The sequence below is a fragment of the Semicossyphus pulcher genome, unplaced genomic scaffold (assembly GCF_022749685.1).
Source record: "Semicossyphus pulcher isolate SPU_LCO1_2020_fin unplaced genomic scaffold, fSemPul1.0.p SCAF_11, whole genome shotgun sequence".
Lineage (NCBI taxonomy): Eukaryota > Metazoa > Chordata > Actinopteri > Labriformes > Labridae > Semicossyphus > Semicossyphus pulcher.
This window is the reverse complement of record NW_027211615.1, coordinates 16,033,431-16,053,089: the sequence shown is the minus strand read 5'-3', so window position 1 is coordinate 16,053,089 and position 19,659 is coordinate 16,033,431. Positions and strand designations below refer to the sequence as shown.

Sequence of the window (19,659 nt, the reverse complement as noted above, 5' to 3'; positions counted from 1 at the left end):
AGCTCTTATCATGCTGATTTATGTTCAAGTGTTAATTTTTCTGACAAGTTTAGTTTAAATGAGTTATTTGATGCTGTAAAAAGGATGATTGACAGCTCCGTTGACAAATACTCTCTGTTCCTGATTAGCAGAGTAGAGGAGCAACGGTGAGGGGAGACGTAACTTTAACAATCACTACAGTCATTGAAGTTTCTGTAAGCTGTTCTGCTGTTAAATATGTCAACGTGCGGGATCCTTGCCAGGTTTTTTTCTGTAAGTTAAGTGTGAGAAGTGCCTCCACCCGCCGATTGCTACTGCGCAGCTCTTGCTCCAACGCAAGATGGCAGCGCTCGCTTTGAGGGTATTTTGGCTTCAATTTTGTACAATGAGAGCAGATGAAGACGCGTCACCAGTCTACAGTCATTGTAAATAATACCACCTTAAAAAGTACTCTGTGGCTGGCTGAGAACTTGCAAGAAACCTTGTGTTCTTTTGTTTTTCAGCCACATAGCCTGAAACCACTCCTTGTAGGTTCCTCCACCTGGCTTGGACAATAAATAATAAGAAGGCATACAGTTACAGTCAGTCATGCCATCAATTGCTGGCAAGTTGTATTCAACAGTAGTCTAACCTGCTTTTTGAAAGCCTGAAATTGGATGCTGGCCTGAATTTAATGAAAGGGCAATGTTCAGATTATCAGTTAATTTTGTCCTTGCAACCTGACACTGTACATTCGAATGGTGCATGAAAATAAGATGAATGGACTCTTTGACATTCTGTGAAGGAAATGTGATTCCAATGTGATTAACACAAGGTTAAAGTAAAGCACGTTTATTGTAGGATATTTGTTTTTCTACATCTGAGAGATGGAGTTTAATGTAAGTCAAATGTACTGAGGTAGCCTGGTTAAAAACATGTAACATTTGAGTCAAATGGAAAAATACCTGTTAGGTTCCCAAGGCCTACAGGAACCAACTACAGTAACAGTGCAGGGGTTTTGTACAGAGAAAACTACAGCATTATAATAAATGGAAGTAGCACAGTTTGAGCTCCCAAGCAAAGACAAGAAACAGTGCATTTTACATTTTGCATAGCAGATTATTTGTTTTGCACATAAGCGTACTCAGTGGGCTCGCTGTCTTGAATCAAAACCCTGCCAGATGCAACAGGTAGCAGAATTTCAGCGTAGACCACATCATCTGCATTGACATCCTAAATAAAAACACAGACAAACAGTCTTGTTAAATGTCAAAGTGGTCAGCACAAAAGATTTTGCTTTGTGAGGGATTGAAGAAGAATTGACTTACATTGTTTGAAGTTGTCATGTTACAGGACTCTTTAGGCAGCTGGCGGCCTAAAAATAAATGTACAAATTTAAAGTTGCGCGATCAGAACAAAACAGGTTACGTAAGGCAGTCTGCGACACTTCGTCTAGAAAATAATGACCAGAATATGTGTAACAGTGAAACGAGAACACATCTTATGTAAGTGATTGCCTAAAAGACCACAAAGTGCGGTTGTCAAAGGTAATCTGTGCATTTGGACGCATGACTGGAAGTGACTGTGCACATGTATGGGCAAGCCTGTGCACAGGTAGCTGTGAGGCAAATGCTTTGATTTCAACAAACTTTTTCTATACGTACAGGAAGTTTAGTACAACTTACTTGTTCTTCTTTTTTTGACAACAAACACTGCAACCAATGCTGACAAAACTGCACATCCCACCACCCCCACAGTGAGGCCCACTGTGTCCTGGTTACCACCTGAAAATACAAATAAGACTTATCTTAAACATGTGATAAAACGTTTTGGTTGGTTAGCTTAGCTTAGCTTAGCTTACCCTGTAATCAAGGTGAAAAGTTAGCTTGGCTCTGTCAAAAGGTCACAAAATAATCATGTCTGTATTTTAACTAGCTACTTCAGCCAGCAACTGGTTAGCTTAGCTTACCCTGTAATCAAGGTGAAAAGCTAGCTTGGTTCTATAAAAAGGTAACAAAATCATCATGTCTTTATGTTAACCAGCTATTTCAGCCATCAGCTTGTTAGCCTAGCTTATCTTACCCTGTAAACCAGGGGTTAAAGCTAGCTTGGCTCTGTCAAAAAGTAACAAACTAGCCCACCCAAAGGTCACTGTTTGACAAAATATTTCTTTTGTGTAATCTTTACAGCAAAAAAATGTGTCAAATATTACTACAGGTTTTAATGCAGGACTATTTCTTGGCCATGCACAATGATTTCCTGGACTCTTGTAATTATCACAATCTTTAAACTAAGCTAAGCTAACAGTCTTCTTGCTTAAACCTCATACTGAAAACAGATATTTATGCCTTGTCTTAATGCCTCTACATTCATACACAACTACGGTAAATATGTTTTTAAGCAAGCGTAATGATGATCCAACAAAGTTTTCTTAATTAACACGATGAAGGATTTTTTTTTTAAACTCATGTGGCAATCCTGCAATACACTATCGTCTTGTAGTGACTAAAGCATTATTAATATATTGTAGGTTTATGTTTAACACAAAAATTTTTTTTTTGATTAAAACCAAACCAAAATATTTTTGTGTTCTAAACAAAGGTGTTTTTGTTGCCGTCACTTAACCACAGGTGTCGCATTGTTACCAGAACTGTAATTTTTGTAACTTGTATCAGAAATTATGAAAGCAGTTGAGTAATATTCAAATGTGACACAAGGGAGACAGGGCTGGTTATTTGGGTTGTAGCAACTCTTACAACGGACTCTTGATAAGACAATTAAACTAGAGCATTTCCTACAATTTTTTCTTTTAATATTTGAACTGAACTTAAATAAACTCTTGAAACCCAATAAAAGATTAAATTTGAATGTAATTTCAATGATACGAAATAAAATGCAGGACTACTATCAAAATTCTGGCTTTTTTTCTGTCTGGCAGGACTAATGTTCAACACATACAGGGACGTTTTTTAGTCCTTGAACACATCTATACATGTATATGAGCAACAATGTAGGACTTCCGGTTATTTCAGAATAATACTCTACCTTGTTTTTCTGTTTCCGCTTCTATGATGAATCCTCTTCCTCCCCTTTTAGGACCTACAAAGAAAATATAATTAGTCATTAATAATACTTTGCACCTAGTACTCTGCTAGTTAGGATGGATCAAACAAACCTGGGACTCTCACGTACAGCTCCTCTGAAGTCTGGACCTGCTCGCCGACAGTCGCCCGGCACCTAAACCTCATCTTTCCAGGAAAGGTGACTGTCAGAGTTATAGCACAAGAGGACACCTGTTTTATGTGATGTTGTTCGTCTTCTTGTATCTCAGCACCGGCCATATCCACCCACGCCAGCCTGACCTGTTGCTGTGACTGTGCGAAGCAGTCTCCGTGCTGTATGTAGCGGAGGAGGACACACTGCAGTGTGACTGTTTTACCAGGCATGAGGTTTAACCCTGGGGTGGCTGAGGATGCTTTATTTTGATAGTACTCACTATTAAAATGAGAGAAGAAAGTAGGTCTTCGTCTGCAGTTAAGACGTCCAACATCCTCCGCTGTGGGATTTCTGATTTTCAGTTTGCATTTGACGTCCTCTGATGTTGAAGCCTTCTGGATCTCTCCATTACTGACTGTAGCAATGTAATCATGTGTTTCGCTCGTGCTGAACTGCCATATTTGAAAGCAAACTTCATCTTGTTGACATGGATATGAAATATCATAAACGCGCTGAGCTAATATCAGACCATCTCCATTCAAACCTGTAGAAAGAAAAAAGAAAAAGGAAGATTTTCTACTAATTGTCAAAGATAAATTAAAACTGTGTAGAAGTTTCACTCACATGTTGCGATGATAGAAAACAGCAACAGCTTCATCGCAGTGTGAACAATATCAGCCATCCTGTGTGCTAATCTGCGCACTGTGAGGAGGACACTTTAACCTCACTGTTGTTCCCTTAACGCTAGATATTAGAAATAACTTCCGGTGTTTGCCACATCCTCAACCTGTGAAAGAGGAAAACCTCAACAGCTGTTAAATAAAAACGTAATAAAAACCAAACACTGAAACACACCATCAGGGGAAAAGCCAATTCGATTCAGTTCACTTATCCGTTTGAGTTTTGTTGTTTTTTCCTCTCAGCAGCAAACCTTAAAGACAACAAATTAAACTGGGAAAAACATAGTCAATACTGAATATAACTGTAAGAAATTAACAAAAAGTGTGGTTTTCTTTTGTTTGGTTGAACCAATGACAGTATATATAGATCGATATGTATCTTTTTATACAGTCTATGGGTTGAACCGATAGGTTGATGTTGCAGACACCCCTGCCCATCAGCAGATGGCACTATAGTTGAGTTATTAAAATTACAGTGACAGTGTTTTCCAGTGCACCTTCACTGCAGAAATGGTTCTGCCTTTTACACTTAGAGCTACACTGAAGGTGGATTTGAACCTTTTCTAATAGTAATCTAACATCTTGACAAGCTGCTAAAAGTTTTCAAAATATTTAAAGATTTCAAGAAACAAGCCTTATAAGTGATCTTAAAAGACTGCATGACCTATTATCAGCCTTCTGAACCCATTAAGGTAAAGGGGACCAGTTTCAGACAGTTTGTTTGGCAGCTCTGTATCTTCAGGTCAGAAGGTCACATGGAAATGTTACTTATGTACTTATGGTACATAATTTGATATGTGCATAGATCAGTGAGAGCAGTTTTGCTTAATGCTTGGGGGGCAGTCAAATGCATAAATAATGAGGTTTATCATTTCATATGTGTGGAAAGAGAAACATATCATACATATTAAATCTTAAATAAACAAATTACGCCATGTAAGATGTTGTGCCATGTATCACAGTGATGATGGCAAACACAGAAACATTTTTACATTAATAAAACTTTGTCGAGTTGTTTACATTTCATGATTTGTTTACTGTGTGAACCAATAAGAACAACACATTCTTTGCGTGTAAAATGTGAGGAGGCTGCATTCGAGTGTAGATGAGGTTGGATTCAAATGAAACAAACAGCTGCTGAATCAGCTTTATTGACCCATTTGCACAGATCCTCAGTGACAAAACTAGACAAATCGGTTATTTCTGACTATGTTACAAAAATATGATCCACTTTAAATCTCTTTGATGTATGAGCGTACGCGCACAAACCGGTCATAGAGAGAGTTTAAAAACTGCTCAGACATTCAGGGAACAACACAACTACTTTAGCCTGAAAAATATATGTTATATATTTATGTATATATATTTACAGTATCACTTCAAACTATCTCACTAGAACAGTAACGTCCTGTACATATTGCAACTTTCACATAAGCTGGACTTAATGTTAGAAGTCAAACGGCAAATTTCAGATGTAATCTACATGATAGTAACATAGAGAACAGTCAGCTGTTCAGAGGTGGAGTTATTGATTAAACAGAAGCAACGTCTACAAACAAACCAAGTATCCCTTTGCACTTTCATAAGTCATCATCTCCCATCATCAAACCAAACACAGCCTGCAGGGTTTCAAGTTTTTCTTAGCAGCATTTCATATCAGTGTAATTTAAATGTACACAACAGGGTTCTGTAACATCTGTTCTGCTAGAACGCCTGTGAGAGATTACAGGGTGATACATTCAACGTACTCCAGTGCGCCTGTGACTTCCTGCTCTTAAACAGCCTCTTACACTATATGACCAAAAGTCAGGCGGAGGGAGGATAATATGGGGTCTGTTTTCCAGGGTTTGTACAAGGCTAAACACACTGTAGCACATATTGGGCTCAAACACTCCATAACAATGCCCATAGTTTACAAATAGGATGTCCAATAAGGTCATAAGATAGTCAGGTGTCCATTGACTTTTGGTCATATAGTCTGGATAGTCTCCATCCTGCACTGACAGCAGCAGTTTGATATCAATGCTAGTTTTAAAACTTCTGATTGAGCTCCGAGGAGCATTTCGGGGATGCTCGGATTGGAACTGACACATTTTAAGTTTCAACAACAAATTAAACATTCAGGCATAAAATACAGACAAAATCATCTGATATCGACCACGCACATGCAGATAGCACACAATTCCCACTCATTAACAATATCGCTACATTAATAAGCCAATATAGTAACCGCAAAACATAAAAGGCGCTAATTAAAGCCCCAATCCGGATTAGGTACAGTACACACAAATATATATTTTGCTTAAGGGAAGTAATACCTTCAGAATCATTCACGGGGACACGTAATGCAGCTTCACACAACTTCACATATTGTCTGTCTCTTATACTGCAGGTTATATAATACCAAACAGACGCCAACCAGAGTGCACATGGAAAAATCTCAAGGTCAGACCGCCACAACTCATAAATATTTCTCAAGAAGTTAAAATGATCTGAGTGAAATGAATGAGGACCACCCTAAATGTTGTTGCTCCTGCAGTTTCACATTCATTTCTGACCCTGCAATGACCATCATATACAGTTTTTTAAACTTATACATACATAAAAAGCAAGTTATAAGAGGTGTTAACAAAAGTTAAATAAAGTGAAACAGTGGGACCAGAACAGTGCCCTGTGTAACGCCGTTTTCCACTTCTGGATCAGGCCTTTAATACAGCCGTAAAGTTAGACTTCATATTACGTGGTAACACAACATGCTTGCTAGACGGGCGACCAAACAAGACAAAAAACAAAACGCCATCTACAATCCCGATCACACACAGACGGTTTGCTTTCCTTGAAGAGCCTTTAGACCAGTGGTTCGTGTTTAAAGTGGTTACTGACATGAACTGTGTGTCAGGGCTTTATTGGATTATAGCTGCAACATGTTTTTTTGGTTTGTAACACAGTTGATAAGTTCTTCACACTTATCAAACGCTACATTCCCTCTCCATTTATCGGCTCTTCAGAGGATAGTTTAGATGCAGTTACGTGCTTCAGTTTCCTTTCACAAAATAAAAGTATTCATATCATAAGGCAGGAATAATGTTTCAAACGTTCATTTAAAAAAAAGAAATCTGTCATATATGCAGGTGCCGTTAAAACTGCACTTTCAAAGTAAAAGTAGCCATACGGTTAGTAACAGGTCAGTGTAATACAGAGATTTGTCACAGATAAAAGCTGCTGTTTAAAACCTTCATGAATCTCATAGCTCCAACTTTCCAATCTTATTAGAGGTAACACCGACCTTTTCACAAATCTGCGTCATCAGAGGAAAACCACAACTTAAAATAATTGCTGAAAATAAATAAAAAGTTCTTCCTTTGTTTCCTTTTTGAGATTAAAGTAAAAACAAGAGTTTATAAAAACCAGGTAATTTCTGACTCAACGTTGGGAATGACTGGTCTGATGTGAAGCGGAGTCAGACAGTAAGAAAGGGTTTGTCTTCCCGTGCTCTCGTAAAGTGCCCATATTGAGGGTGAGACCTCCGTGCTGTCACAGGCTGGAGGGTTGGGCCTGCTGCTGTATCTGTGAGTGGTGGCTTGGCTGAGCCGCCTCACAGTCTTTAGGTCCTTCCTCAACCCCCCGTGCATACAAGAGGACGAGGGTGACGGTGGCAAAGGTGGCTGCGTTCACAGGGAAGGCTCGTAGCAGCGTGGAGGTTAGGCCTCTTGTGAACACCATGTAGCCCTCTCTCCTGACGCTCTGTCGCACACAGTCAGCAATGCTGCTGTACTGGTTCACTCCACCCACCCCGTCTGCCTGCAGGCGGGATTTGATAACGTCTACGGGGTAGGTAGAGAGCCAGGAGGCGATGCCAGCCATGCCCCCTGCAAACAGCAGTTTGGGGATCATGTAGCGGTCGTCTGGCTCACAGCCCAGGCTGCGCGTCATCACGTCATAGGCCAGAAAATAGACACCGAAGCCAGGTGTCTCGCGGATAAGCGTGGTCAGCATGCCTCTGTTTATGCCCAGCAGACCCTCGCGATTGTAGATGCGTGCCAAGCAGTCCAGGGAGTTCTTGTACAGCTTCCTAGAAGACTTCTTCTCTCCGGTTCCCTGCATTTGCATGCGGGTTTTTGCCAGCTCCATGGGGCAGCAGATGACGCACTGAATAGCACCCGCCGCTGCTCCAGCGAGGAACTGGTTCATGGGGGTGTCTTGTCCCAGCAGCCGCATGGTGTTTCCCTGAACACCAAACACTATAGCATTGATGAAAGTGAGGCCCATCATGGGGGATCCAATGCCTTTATACAAACCAAACATCTGTGGGAAGGATCAGAGACATGACATGAGAAGATAAAGTTAAAGGAGAAGATCGGTATTTTTAAACCTGGGTCCTATTTTTTTTCTTCAAATTTGGATGTTAAAATGACTCATAGGAACAAACGTTTGGAATCAGTCCAGTAGATGTCCTCCGCCGCAATGGCTGCAACATAATCTCCTGGGGCAAATGCACCAGATCAAAGTACGTCCACTAAATGCGCTTGTTTTTGCCGCTGTCAGGCTCAGATTGTTACTCCAGGTGTCAGACAACATTACGGAAATGATCCCTGCAAAGATCTCTACAAAGAAGATCCTTTTTGTGTAACCACAAACCGAAATCTCACTCAAGGAGAAGTCTCGCTCTGAAATCTCGCGGGATGGTGAGATGTTACCTGAACAGGACGGTGGTTCAAATGATTCATCTTAATCGTCGATCAGGTAAATATTCAGCCATGGCTTTTGAAATATATTCTTGCTGGTAGTCCTCGTTGAAACAAATCCTCTCTCCAACTTATGTTTTCACCGACATCTACTGGACTGATTCCAAAAGTTTTTGTTCCTATGAGTCATTTCAACACCCAAATTTGTAAGAATAGGGCCCAGGTTTAAAAATACCGAAGTTATCCTTTACAGGGAATGATAATTCTTACATACTTATTCTCATTTTCATTGAAAAACATATTACAATGATTCTAGTGTGATTTTTGCAGGGCTCTGTACCAAACAAAGATATTTGATACTTACATCTGTGTATGATGTGTCGGCCAGAACATCTGTGCAGCACAATATTCATATTTAAATGGTATTTTGACACACATTTTAACTTTAACAAATATTGCACCTCCATACTGCAATTTCGCTACATTTTTGATTCATTGTTCAGCCCTAATAGAAACATTTTAAGTTTGACTCTTGCACGTAGAAAGTCTCACGATCTATCTTGGTAGCTTGTTCCACCCAAGAGCTTAAAAGGCAGATTTTAAAATGTGTCAAATCTAAAATAACACCAGTTACTTTATTACTCAGGACAGGAATTCTTGACTCCAATGCACTCCTACAACAAAGCCTGCTGTTTCAGTGAAAAACAAACAAACCCTGAGGCTCTTTAAGTAAAGATCCTGGAAACAGAAGCTCCTTCAGTTTCTCTGCACGGAAATGTTACAGCGTTTCAAGTGATCTACTTGAGGGAATTTTAAGGTTTGAACAACAAATCCTTTGATGTAAGTTAGTTTAAATACACATATTGGGCTGAAAATTGTAATCACACAGAAAGTAAAAAAAAACAGGGGAAGAGAAAACTCCTCGAAGTCTAACCCAATTTAACAAACTACACGTATCCCGTCCTTTGGCCACACACCTTAAGTTGCCTCGGTCTGTCATGAGACCAAGAGTGACATAACTCTACTATCGGGTCACTTTGACCTCACGCAGTTGAAACGATCCAACATGGCTGGACATGCTAAAGATAGGCTCTGTCTAACATAAGTACACATAGGTGTCATCCTGAGCAGCAGGCTCACAGCTTCACAGCCAAGAGAACAGTTACATGTAAACAGCAACAAACCACCTGAAGGAAAACACTCACATCAGAGCCAGCTACATAAGCAGAACATAACGTAATATAATCATCTGTTATATGACTGCATGTGTATAAAAGCAATAGATTTGTAAGGGTAAATAAATGCACGTACCGACTCCTGCCTTATGATGGACTGGAAACAGTGGTAGGTCCCTCTGTACAGAGGCTTATCAACACTCTGGACCTGGAGTCTCACCTGCAAAAGAGGACACTCTTCAGTGATCAATGAAAGTGATCGCTTTTCTCCACTAACATACACACAATCCATCATTAAAGATCAAGGGGTGGGAGAAATTTTCAGTGAGTAATGTTCAAGTTTGAAACTTTTTCATCCAGGTCTTTTAGCTGTAGAGGCAATCGGTTGCCCTGGGTTGCGCTTGGCAACACCTGGGGTTGTTAGATGACCTCCTAGATCCACATTCTTCACATATCGTATTTTGTATACAGGATCCGGCTGGTGGCCTGTGTACGCACAACATCTGTTGAATTTCTGACGATTCTCGGGAGGGGATCCACCATCTTTTATTTTTACCCTGATTACAGTTTTTGGGGGGATCGTGGAGGAGATTTTCCTCATCCAAATCAAAGGTCCAAGCAGTGAGTAAAAAAATATAATTAAAAATCACCCAACAAGGCCTAAAAAGTGGTTCATTTATTAAAAAAGGAATGCCTACCTTAACTGTGTCGAATGGGTGTCCAACCAAGACTCCAGCAGCACCTGAAGACAAAGTAAACCACAGTGAGAAAAATACAACAGGCAAAAATAATCTATTAGCACGTCATCATTCTTTATGTTCTACAATAAACATGTTTAATACCATACAAGTTATACAAAGCATTATGTTTTAAATTAAATCACATCAATCCGAACTGAGATTTTTTTCTGACATATATACAAAATATAAATTTTGTATAACCAATAAAGTTGTTAGTCTGAGTATTTTAAGAAGTCTGGACCCACTCATTCGTCAGGCCAGTTTCGGGCCCATTCGACCAGGTCTTTGAAGGCCAAACCTCTGGGTGCTGCTGGCACTGTTGTGTAATTTAAGAGTGTGCTGCCCTCTCCTCCAGGGTAACACGGCCTTATCCAGCCAGAGGCAGCTCACTAGGAATCATCACCCTTTAAAACTTTCTTTAGCGCTCCTCTCAAGGTTACATAACCGAGCCTTGTGCAGCACATGGCCATATTCTGACACCAGTTTGAGCTTAACACCTGAGTCTATGCTGAAACCTGATACAATTTCCTGGACTAAACAACATTAAGAGTTAAAACAGAAACTAAATGAGTTATACAACAAGTACAGATACGGATATTTACAGGTTGTTGTTTTTTTACAGGCAATGTGTCAATATAACTTTGCCTACTCCCAGATGTTTGTCCATACCGTCTCTATACGGTGGTGGTTTCCATATCTTTAAAATCCCTGTGTGCTATTTAATGAGTAAGACAGATTTAGAGCGGTTATAAGATATTTTGTTATTTTCTGTATCCATGTGATGAAGCACCTTTATCTGTCGGGTGTTTACCTTGCTTCATTACTGAAAACTAGAGTTTTTCAGTGGGTTTGTCATTTAGAGAAATAAGACATCATGATATATATTAAAACTATTTGGGATGCACGATATTGGATTTTTTGCCGATATCTGATATGCCGATATTTTTCAACCCTTTTTGCCGATTTCAATACCGATATATTAGGCACGTTTTTTTCCACCTCATTGCAGAGAACATCAAGTGGAATTAATATCATGTCCGCTCTTGTTGTAGTGGCCAAAAACTGCCATACGGCAGACATCTTGCACCCTTCTTCACGCTTGAAGGAAGAGACGTGGTGCAGGCAGTGCGGACGCACACTCGTGCTGGTTAATGTTGTAGCATTACGTCAGGCTTTTTTAGGGAATCATTGAGCATTTAGGCAGAACGTTGTGTTATCGGCAGAAAGATGACATATCTGCCGATGCTGATATGTCATTTTCAAGCCATAATCTGCAGATACCGATATTGTGCCGATAATATCGTGCATCACTGAAAACTATGCTTTAAGAAAACACATTAAAGGAATGTCCGTCTGTTTTTTTGCTCTCGAAGTACATACAAAGAAATAGACATACATGCAGCTAAAAACAAGGAAGAGGTCGATAAGATACAGCATAAATATCAATATTAATCCAAACATCTGATGCAACTAGCCACTATTATATAACTGAAATCTGATCCATTGTTGTGGTTCATTTCTACAGGCTTAAATTAATAAAGATATAATTAAAACATAAACCTCAAGTTTGATTGGCCCACCTGTGTCCCGCACAGTAAACAAACCACAGACAGTTAATCCTACATAAGCACCTGCTGTGTCACCTGACCCATTTGTAAAAAGAGCCAATCAGGAATGAGTCCTAGCTGTGAGCCAGGAAAAGAACACAGGCAGGCGTGCATTTGACACAATGATGAGCGGTCATTGACCTCAATGCACTGGCACTGCACTGAGTACGGAAAAAACACATACAGAGGAGTTTGTTGCATCATAGTTGTTATCACAATTCTCCTCAATGTCATCAATCATCCTTTAATGTCCGCGGTTGGAGGCTTTAAAGTAAACTGAGTTTGAGCTATGCACAAACTATGCAAATCATCCTTAAACAGAAGCAGCCAGCTTCCCACTGTAAATGGTTCCCAGAACTCAACCTAACAGTGAGGGTGGGAAACCACATGGTCTGCTATGTCCTTTACTATAAAGTGGAGTGAGCATGGGATTGGTCTGTGAAGGGGAGTGCACTGATTCATGTCCTCTGCTGCATGGTGTGTGTGTGTGTGTGTGTGGAAACTTTAAACAGCCAAGCCACCTTAGCCTGTAAGCTCAGGTTGCACTTGGTTGGTTGGTGCACCCTTTATGAGTAAGCACTTCTCTGAATCAGACATAAACATCTCCCAGGTAAACAAGGTGCACTGAACATAACAGAAGCCTGGTACATTTATTTAAAGCTCCGGTGAGGAGTTTTTTGCTGTTTACAAAACAGACTGAAATTAATTCTGATGACTCTATACGACCTACAAAAGCAAACCAGACCATCGGCGACAAGATTGATTATTTCTATATAGTTATTTTTAATGCATAAAACTGCTGGCAGGGGGTAGGCGTCTGACAAAGCAATTAACTGCACGCTGCCTTTACCTGCATTTTCCAGGACAAAAGTTTAAAGTGAGTGATACATAGGACTGTTATAGAAAGCGGGATGAGATTCTTTGTTAAAAAACACCACCTAAGCATGTACAGGACAAAATCAGCAAAGAGATAAAGAGGTATGGCTTTGACCACAGGGGTTGCCTAAATTAACACAAACCGGAAGTTCTTCACAGGAGCTTTAACTTCAAATTCAGCTAAATCAGGCAATGTTATCATACTGTAATCTAACCTGCTGAATGAATGTTTATCCTTCTTCTCTCTTGTCAGGGGAATTTTGCTAATTTGCGGGGTTGGATTTAGTGTGCCAACAAGCGGTGAATAAATAAAATGCACGTGTAATCCTGTGATCGAGTTGCATCACATTCTCTAGGAGTGATGCAAATGAGCATTTCTGTGGGTTGCTGCAAGTACAAGAGCAACAAAGGGGCGTCTCATCATCCGAGGACGAGTTATCATATCTATAATTTTGAGGCTCTTTGGCTGCTGTTGTCATCTAACAGATCACGAGACAAAGTGCACCTGTCATTGACTTACCTCCGATGCATCCTGCAAGGAAGTCCATCGCCGCTCTTCACCGTCACCTTGCTGTAGAAGGACTTAATATCACCTAAAGATAACTGAAAGGCTCAATACAACTCTAGAAAAACTGTTAATTTCCTTCTATACCTGTCAGGCACGGTCCCAACTGTTAATTCTAGCTTAATGGCTAATTTCCTCTTTCAGTTAGCTAGCACAGGCTTGCTATTAAAGAATCCCCCCTCTAGGATATAAGCGTTGCTGATGTTTTTTACTCCTCTGACTTGATGTTTAGCTCGTCTTCAATTTGTTTCAGTGTCCTGCTGACCTACACAAACCCAATGAACTGTTGCGGCGTTTACAGTCAATGCGGACACCCTCACCGCTGTCTGCTTCAAGGAGGTTTATTTCTGTAGCAAGCTAGCAACGCAGGAAGTTACTAGGAGGGGGCGGGACTTATCGGCCTCGGTTAGAGCTTCTATCCAATCACAGTGAAGAGGTGACGCCGCCACCCCTCGTTAAATTTAATCCTCTTCATTCATTGGCAGCCGCTGAAGGCCGCCCAAAGTTGATATGCGTCATTAATGCCGTGTGATGTTTTGCTTTTGAATGAGCTGTCTCGTGTCAGTGAAGTGATGTGAAGGTACGTAACTTAAGCTGAAACTAAGTACACTTATTCATGTACTGTATTTAAGTTAAGTACATATTAGAACTATTTAATTCACCTACGCTGAACACCGATTTTGTTGAAGAGAAACGTTCGGCCATTTTCGGATAAAGTCGGGACCAATGCTTTCAGTCGACGCTGTTTGGCTGGCAGTATGACACGCCTCTGCTACACGTCATGTAACAGCAATCTACTCAAGGTTACGGAGTATGCTGCACATGCTAGAAGAAGAATGGGCTCACATTTGACAAATATCTGGTGGTCAGTCTTCATCTGACAAGATGCATATCGCCGATTTTGTGTCCGGATCATTTGCAGGTAACAGCTAACGCTACTCCCATCCAGTGTGTAGTTTATTGTTAGCTTGAGCGTGCTGTATAGCTAGCTACTATAAGTGCATAGTGAGATGACAACAAGACAGCATGTGAGAAGAGTAGTCTAACCCTTACGTTATGTTAACTTGTATGTGTCTTGTAAACGTGTTTGATATATATTATACATATATACATATAACCACAAGCTAAGTTATCCTAAAGAATTCAATTATAGTAAAGGGAGTAAGCTAAACCAGTATACCAGACCTGACATCTGCACACTTGTTCATGAATGTTGCTCGTCTTTTGAATTTCTGTTATAGAATGTGAAATTGCTAGTCTGTCGTCTTTTCTCTCAAGTTTAGTCTAATAATAAAGTCTAATAATAATCTAATAATTTAATTCATAGTGGGGGAAATTATTTCAGGGATTTCACTAAAAAATTATGATGAGAAAACATGACGCTTGTAATTGGATCTAAAAGATTTAGAACAGATAAGCCATCGTGTTATGTGCACATAGCTGAAAGTGTCGAAATTCAAGCCCATAACCTTCACCGCTGTGTTTCTGCTGTGTCCTTGATGCACACTTTCTTTTGGAAACACACAGGGGCATGTGGAGTTGCAGTGGGCTACCCTCTGGACACTGTGAAGGTACAGTATCTTGTACTCGTAACAGTCATTATGGCTGTACACCAAACGGACATCATTTGTTACTATACATCATGTTCTTTGTCTTTCTAGGTTAGGATCCAAACCCAGAAACAGTTCACTGGAGTATGGCAGTGTACAGTGGCGACGTTTTCAAAAGAAGGGGTAAGTGGACCAGTCTGCTACAACATGTTCTCCAATTAGTCGGACAAGTTAAAACAGCATTGATTGTGTTGAAAGCATACTTTCTGTTAATGTACTGAGGCGTGTGTCAGGTGTGAGAGACAGCAGTTCTGTGAATGTTACACAATGCAGAGAGCCAGCAGTCACTGTTGGTGAGGTAACAGTGTCAAAGCTGTAAGAACATGTAAGTGCACATCATCAGTGTAGATATGCACCTAGATGCCAGTTTGCCCTCATTGGGATATAAGGATAATTTAGTTGCTAAAATGACACATGGGTTTGTTTCTTTGTTTGCTACTTCTCTGTCATTTGCCTTTTTTTTTTTTTCTTCATTATATATTATTATTTATTCGTTAGGTGCATGGCTTCTTCAAAGGCATGTCCCTACCTCTCTTCACGATTACTATGACGTCTTCGGTGGTGTTTGGCACATACAGGAACTGCCTGCAATGTCTGAGCCAGGCACGAGGAGGTGGCCCAAACACAAAACTAGACGTCCTCCTGTCAGGTCTGGCAGGGGGAATAGCTCAGGTAATGAATTCATGCTACTTAGTTGTTAATATTACATTTCCCTCTTAGCCCCGGATGTTTTTAGCTTAGCAAGTCGATTTAATTTACCAAGGTTTTGAAATATCTGCTCCTGAGGCCTCTGAAACATCTTTCTTTCTGTCCTTCCGACAGATATCAGTGATGTCTCCAGGCGACATAGTGAAAGTTCGTCTGCAGTGTCAGACAGAGTCCAAGCGTGGGGGAGCCAGCATGCCAAAACCCAAGTACCACGGTCCAGTTCACTGTCTGCTGAGCATTATCAAAGAGGAGGGGTTTAAGGGGCTCTACAGAGGAGTGCTTCCGCTCATACTGAGAGACGGGCCTTCGTACGCCACATACTTTTTAACTTACACAACCATATGTGAATGGCTGACTGACAGCGGCAAGACAAGGCCAGGTAAGACGAGTCAATTCAATGTTATATCAGATCTTTGAAAATTAAAGACAACTACAATTTAATTCTGTGTCTTTTCGTTTCCTCCAGATTGGGGTGGCGTGATGCTGGCGGGTGGATTAGCAGGAATGGTAGGGTGGACCATAGGTACGCCCATGGATGTTATAAAAGCCCGTCTGCAGATGGATGGAGCACGAGAGACGAAGCGATACAGGGGTTTTTATCACTGCGTCACAGAGACGGTGAGGGCGGAGGGAGTGGGTGTTTTCTTCAGAAGCTTAGGCATCAACTGTTTCCGGGCGTTCCCGGTCAACATGGTGGTGTTTTTTACGTACGAGGTTCTCACCGGTCTCCTCCGAGACGGACCTCACGGTGGCGACCCGCCTCGTGTAGGGTTGGAATAGTATTAACTACCTCTAGACGGTCACGATGCAATATGTTCAGATGGAGTGTTTGTCCATTTGCGTTTTAAAGATGTTGGGTTTAACAAGACAGGAAAATGTCTTTGGCATTGCAGTATTTCATTAATATTCATATAATATCAAGGATTTTAAGCTGTTACTTTAATGACATTGAGTTATGTATGCTCAGGAGTGATTGGTCAGTAATGTTGGTGCTATAGGTTGGACCTGCAACCCTTTGACCACTAGATGGCCTCCCTGGCCAGCTTGTTACCTTTATTTCTTCTTCTGTCACTCCGCAGTATGTTTACAACAACAACAACAAAAACGTGTGAATGACTGGTTTGGTGTGTAACCTGAGGAGTAGTGCACTAACAAATCTCAAAAGAAGTTGAGGCTGCTTAAATGTAAGCTATATTTAACTACATTCAAGTCCATTTAAGGCCTTGAAATGAATAAGCTGCAGCACGCACAAGTTAGAGCAACATGTATTATACCCGCCGTCCATGTCCACATGTAGGTTTGGGGTAATTACCAACTCAGTAGCATAAATGCACATTTTAAATAACATATAATATACTTACAGTATATTTTGAACCTGGTTGAACTGGATTTATGAAAGAATATATGTATAAACAGAATAATGATGAGAGACTGCCGCCTCTGGATGATCAGACTGTTACAAACTGCTGTTATGAACAAATCTGAAATGTGAAGCAGATAGCCTGTCCTCAACACATGAAGCATAACTACGAACTCATTTATTTTATTCTTCCTCTTTAGATTTATTAAGTACATATTTTACTTAATTGCTGTGTCCTTTAAGTCCTGCCACACTTGCATGGAGACGTTTTAAGGGAATATGTCTGTTTCAGGGTGCTGGAGAGAGTTATATCAGGGTTCTTGACAAGGGAAAATATATATATAAATGATATTTCTTGTAATTTATTATTGATATGAATATCATGAAAATGTGTATTGTGCCTTCCATAATAAAAGTAGCTCAACATAATTACCTAATGCTGTGTGAATCTGTTTAATTATGGCATTATCGCTGACCTTCAATTTTAAAAAGCTTGAAAACTAAACTAAATATGTAGTTATTGTATTTGAGAGCGCCCTCCTTTACAACTGCTTTAGTTCATATTAAATTCAAGCATCATTTTGAGGCCATTAAACCAAATAACAGTTTATAAATTAATATTGAATTTGTATGACTCCATATGTAACATGATGTTGGCCATAAGGATAAAGTTTCAGTTGAAGGCACATGGGAGAAATAAATATATATACACATGTAATAATATAAACCAGATAGCAATAACATTATATTATATGACCACTGACAGTTGAAGTGAATAACATTGATTATCTCGTCACAATGGCCCCTGTCAGAGGGTGGGATATGTTAGGCAGCAAGTGAACATTTTGTCCTCGAAGTTGATGTGTTGAAAGCAGGAAAAATGTGCAAGTGTAAGGATGTGAGCGACTTTGACAAGGGCCAAACTGTGATGGCTAGACGACTCAGAGCACCTCCAAAACTGCAGCTCTTGTGGGGTGTTCCCGGTCTGCAGCGGTCAGTACCTACCAAAAGTAGTCCAAGGATGGAAAGCCAGCTGGCCCTGAGCATCACAGCTTGTTGCATATGGGGCTGCATAGCGGCAGACCAGTCAGGGTGCCCATGCTGACTCCTGTCCACAGCTGAAAGCGCCTACAATGGGCACGTGAGCATCAGAACGGGACCACAGAGCAATGGAAGAAGGCGGCCTTGTCTGATGAATCAAGTTGTCTTTTACATCATGTGGATGCCCGGGTGCGTGTGCGTCGCTTACCTGGAGAAGACATGGCACCAGGATGCACTATGGGAAGAAGTCAAGCCGGCGGAGGCAATGTTCTGCTGGGAAACCTTGGGTCCTGCCATTCACGTGGATGTTACTTTGACAAGGGCCACCTACCTAAACATTGTTGCAGATTGAGTACACCCCTTCACGATCACATATTCCCTAATGGCAGTGGCCTCTACCAGCAGGATGATGCGCCCTGCCACACTGCAACATGGTTCAGGAACGGTTTGAGGAACACAACAGCGAGTTCAAGGTGTTGACTTGGCCTCCAAATTCCCCAGATCTCAATCCAATCGAGCATCTGTGGGATGTGCTGGACAAACAAGTCCAATCCATGGAGGCCCCACCTCGCAACTTACAGGACTTAAAGGATCTGCTGCTCACGTCTTGGTGTCAGATACCTCAGCACACCTTCGAGTCCATGCCTCGACGGGTCAGGGCTGTTTTGGCGGCACAAGGGGGACCTACACAATATTAGGCAGGTGGTCATAACGTTATGGCTGACTGGTGTAATGTATTCAAATGAATAAAGTAGTTATATTGTACTACTGAAGAACTGAAGCTTCAGATGCATAATTAGATTTTGAATGCATGTGGGTGAAAATCTGAATGAATGATTTAGTTGTATTCAAGATTTCTATGAATTTGTTGAGTTTAAGCTGCAGAAATATCAAATAATCAATTTAATGTACATAAAGACTTATAAACAACTCTAATTAGTTTCAGCACAAGGCCTCCTTACCTCCTTTTTCCATATAAAACAGGCATTCTTGAAATGAGTTCTGTATGTACAGATGAAACATTACAATGCATCGTTCTGTGGGGTTGTACCACCATCTAGTGTATGAGGAGGACACTGTCTTCATACCTTCATAACCATCATTTCTCGGCTGCAGAGACTTCCCAAGACCATCTTAATTTCTGCTTCCATTTAAAATTCCCTAAAACGTCCTTCTAGTTCAAGATCCTGGAATTACTACTGCTAGATTTGACTTCAGATAACGTCCATGTAAGTTTAAGTGGAACCTGTTGCTCCTTCAATTCTGGACAAACTGCATTTTCTGCATTCAATAACAGCAACAAATTAATCCCACCAGTGATTCAGTGTGCAAAAATAGTGTTTTCAATTTAAAACAAGGTCATGCTGAACTTTCCACAGCTGCAAACCGAGCTCAGAAGTATCTGTTTTATCTGACTCCAGGGGGACCATGAAGGAAC

At 40.7% G+C, this 19,659-nt stretch overlaps 3 protein-coding genes across 5 annotated transcripts; 1 reads left to right on the top strand and 2 right to left on the bottom strand.

Annotated features, from left to right (window-relative positions):
• Positions 1 to 578: 578 nt before the first annotated feature.
• On the bottom strand, positions 579 to 3,871 carry LOC138585359 (uncharacterized). Of its 3 annotated transcripts, none has more exons than XM_069657670.1 (7): positions 3,799 to 3,871; positions 3,455 to 3,718; positions 3,134 to 3,353; positions 3,004 to 3,057; positions 1,644 to 1,742; positions 1,287 to 1,333; positions 579 to 1,191 (listed from the first exon to the last, which is right to left on the bottom strand). In XM_069657670.1, the coding sequence occupies exons 2-7, from the start codon at positions 3,506 to 3,508 to the stop codon at positions 1,078 to 1,080; spliced, it is 588 nt and encodes a 195-aa protein (XP_069513771.1). In that variant the 5' UTR covers positions 3,509 to 3,718; positions 3,799 to 3,871; the 3' UTR covers positions 579 to 1,077. The 3 variants fall into 3 exon arrangements, with proteins under 3 accessions (XP_069513771.1, XP_069513770.1, XP_069513769.1); XM_069657669.1 differs by having other exon boundaries at positions 3,134 to 3,223; positions 3,799 to 3,865; XM_069657668.1 differs by having other exon boundaries at positions 3,134 to 3,718; positions 3,799 to 3,865.
• A 1,132-nt stretch (positions 3,872 to 5,003) lies between these two features.
• LOC138585066 (mitochondrial basic amino acids transporter-like) lies at positions 5,004 to 13,825 on the bottom strand. The gene is made up of 4 exons (XM_069657299.1): positions 13,458 to 13,825; positions 10,413 to 10,456; positions 9,851 to 9,934; positions 5,004 to 8,159 (listed from the first exon to the last, which is right to left on the bottom strand). The coding sequence occupies exons 1-4, from the start codon at positions 13,483 to 13,485 to the stop codon at positions 7,389 to 7,391; spliced, it is 927 nt and encodes a 308-aa protein (XP_069513400.1). The 5' UTR covers positions 13,486 to 13,825; the 3' UTR covers positions 5,004 to 7,388.
• A 517-nt stretch (positions 13,826 to 14,342) lies between these two features.
• Positions 14,343 to 17,594, top strand: slc25a47a (solute carrier family 25 member 47a). Its single transcript, XM_069657300.1, has 6 exons — positions 14,343 to 14,424; positions 15,030 to 15,073; positions 15,164 to 15,235; positions 15,611 to 15,784; positions 15,935 to 16,199; positions 16,287 to 17,594. Exons 1-6 carry the CDS (start codon positions 14,388 to 14,390, stop codon positions 16,598 to 16,600), a joined length of 906 nt encoding a protein of 301 aa, XP_069513401.1. The 5' UTR covers positions 14,343 to 14,387; the 3' UTR covers positions 16,601 to 17,594.
• The last annotated feature ends 2,065 nt before the right edge of the window (positions 17,595 to 19,659 follow it).

Coding starts and splice junctions, on each gene's coding strand:
- LOC138585359 (XM_069657668.1), bottom strand. CDS start 3,856: ATGGCTGATATTGTTCACACTGCGATGAAGCTGTTGCTGTTTTCTATC. Junction 3,719..3,798: donor GTTTTCTATCATCGCAACAT/GTGAGTGAAACT, acceptor TTCTTTCTACAG/GTTTGAATGGAGATGGTCTG. Junction 1,192..1,286: donor ACATGACAACTTCAAACAAT/GTAAGTCAATTC, acceptor GTTTTTATTTAG/GATGTCAATGCAGATGATGT.
- LOC138585066 (XM_069657299.1), bottom strand. CDS start 13,485: ATGGACTTCCTTGCAGGATGCATCGGAG. Junction 9,935..10,412: donor ACCCATTCGACACAGTTAAG/GTAGGCATTCCT, acceptor CCTCTTTTGCAG/GTGAGACTCCAGGTCCAGAG. Junction 8,160..9,850: donor CCATCATAAGGCAGGAGTCG/GTACGTGCATTT, acceptor TCCTTCCCACAG/ATGTTTGGTTTGTATAAAGG.
- slc25a47a (XM_069657300.1), top strand. CDS start 14,388: ATGCATATCGCCGATTTTGTGTCCGGATCATTTGCAG. Junction 14,425..15,029: donor TGTGTCCGGATCATTTGCAG/GTAACAGCTAAC, acceptor GGAAACACACAG/GGGCATGTGGAGTTGCAGTG. Junction 15,785..15,934: donor TGGCAGGGGGAATAGCTCAG/GTAATGAATTCA, acceptor TCCTTCCGACAG/ATATCAGTGATGTCTCCAGG.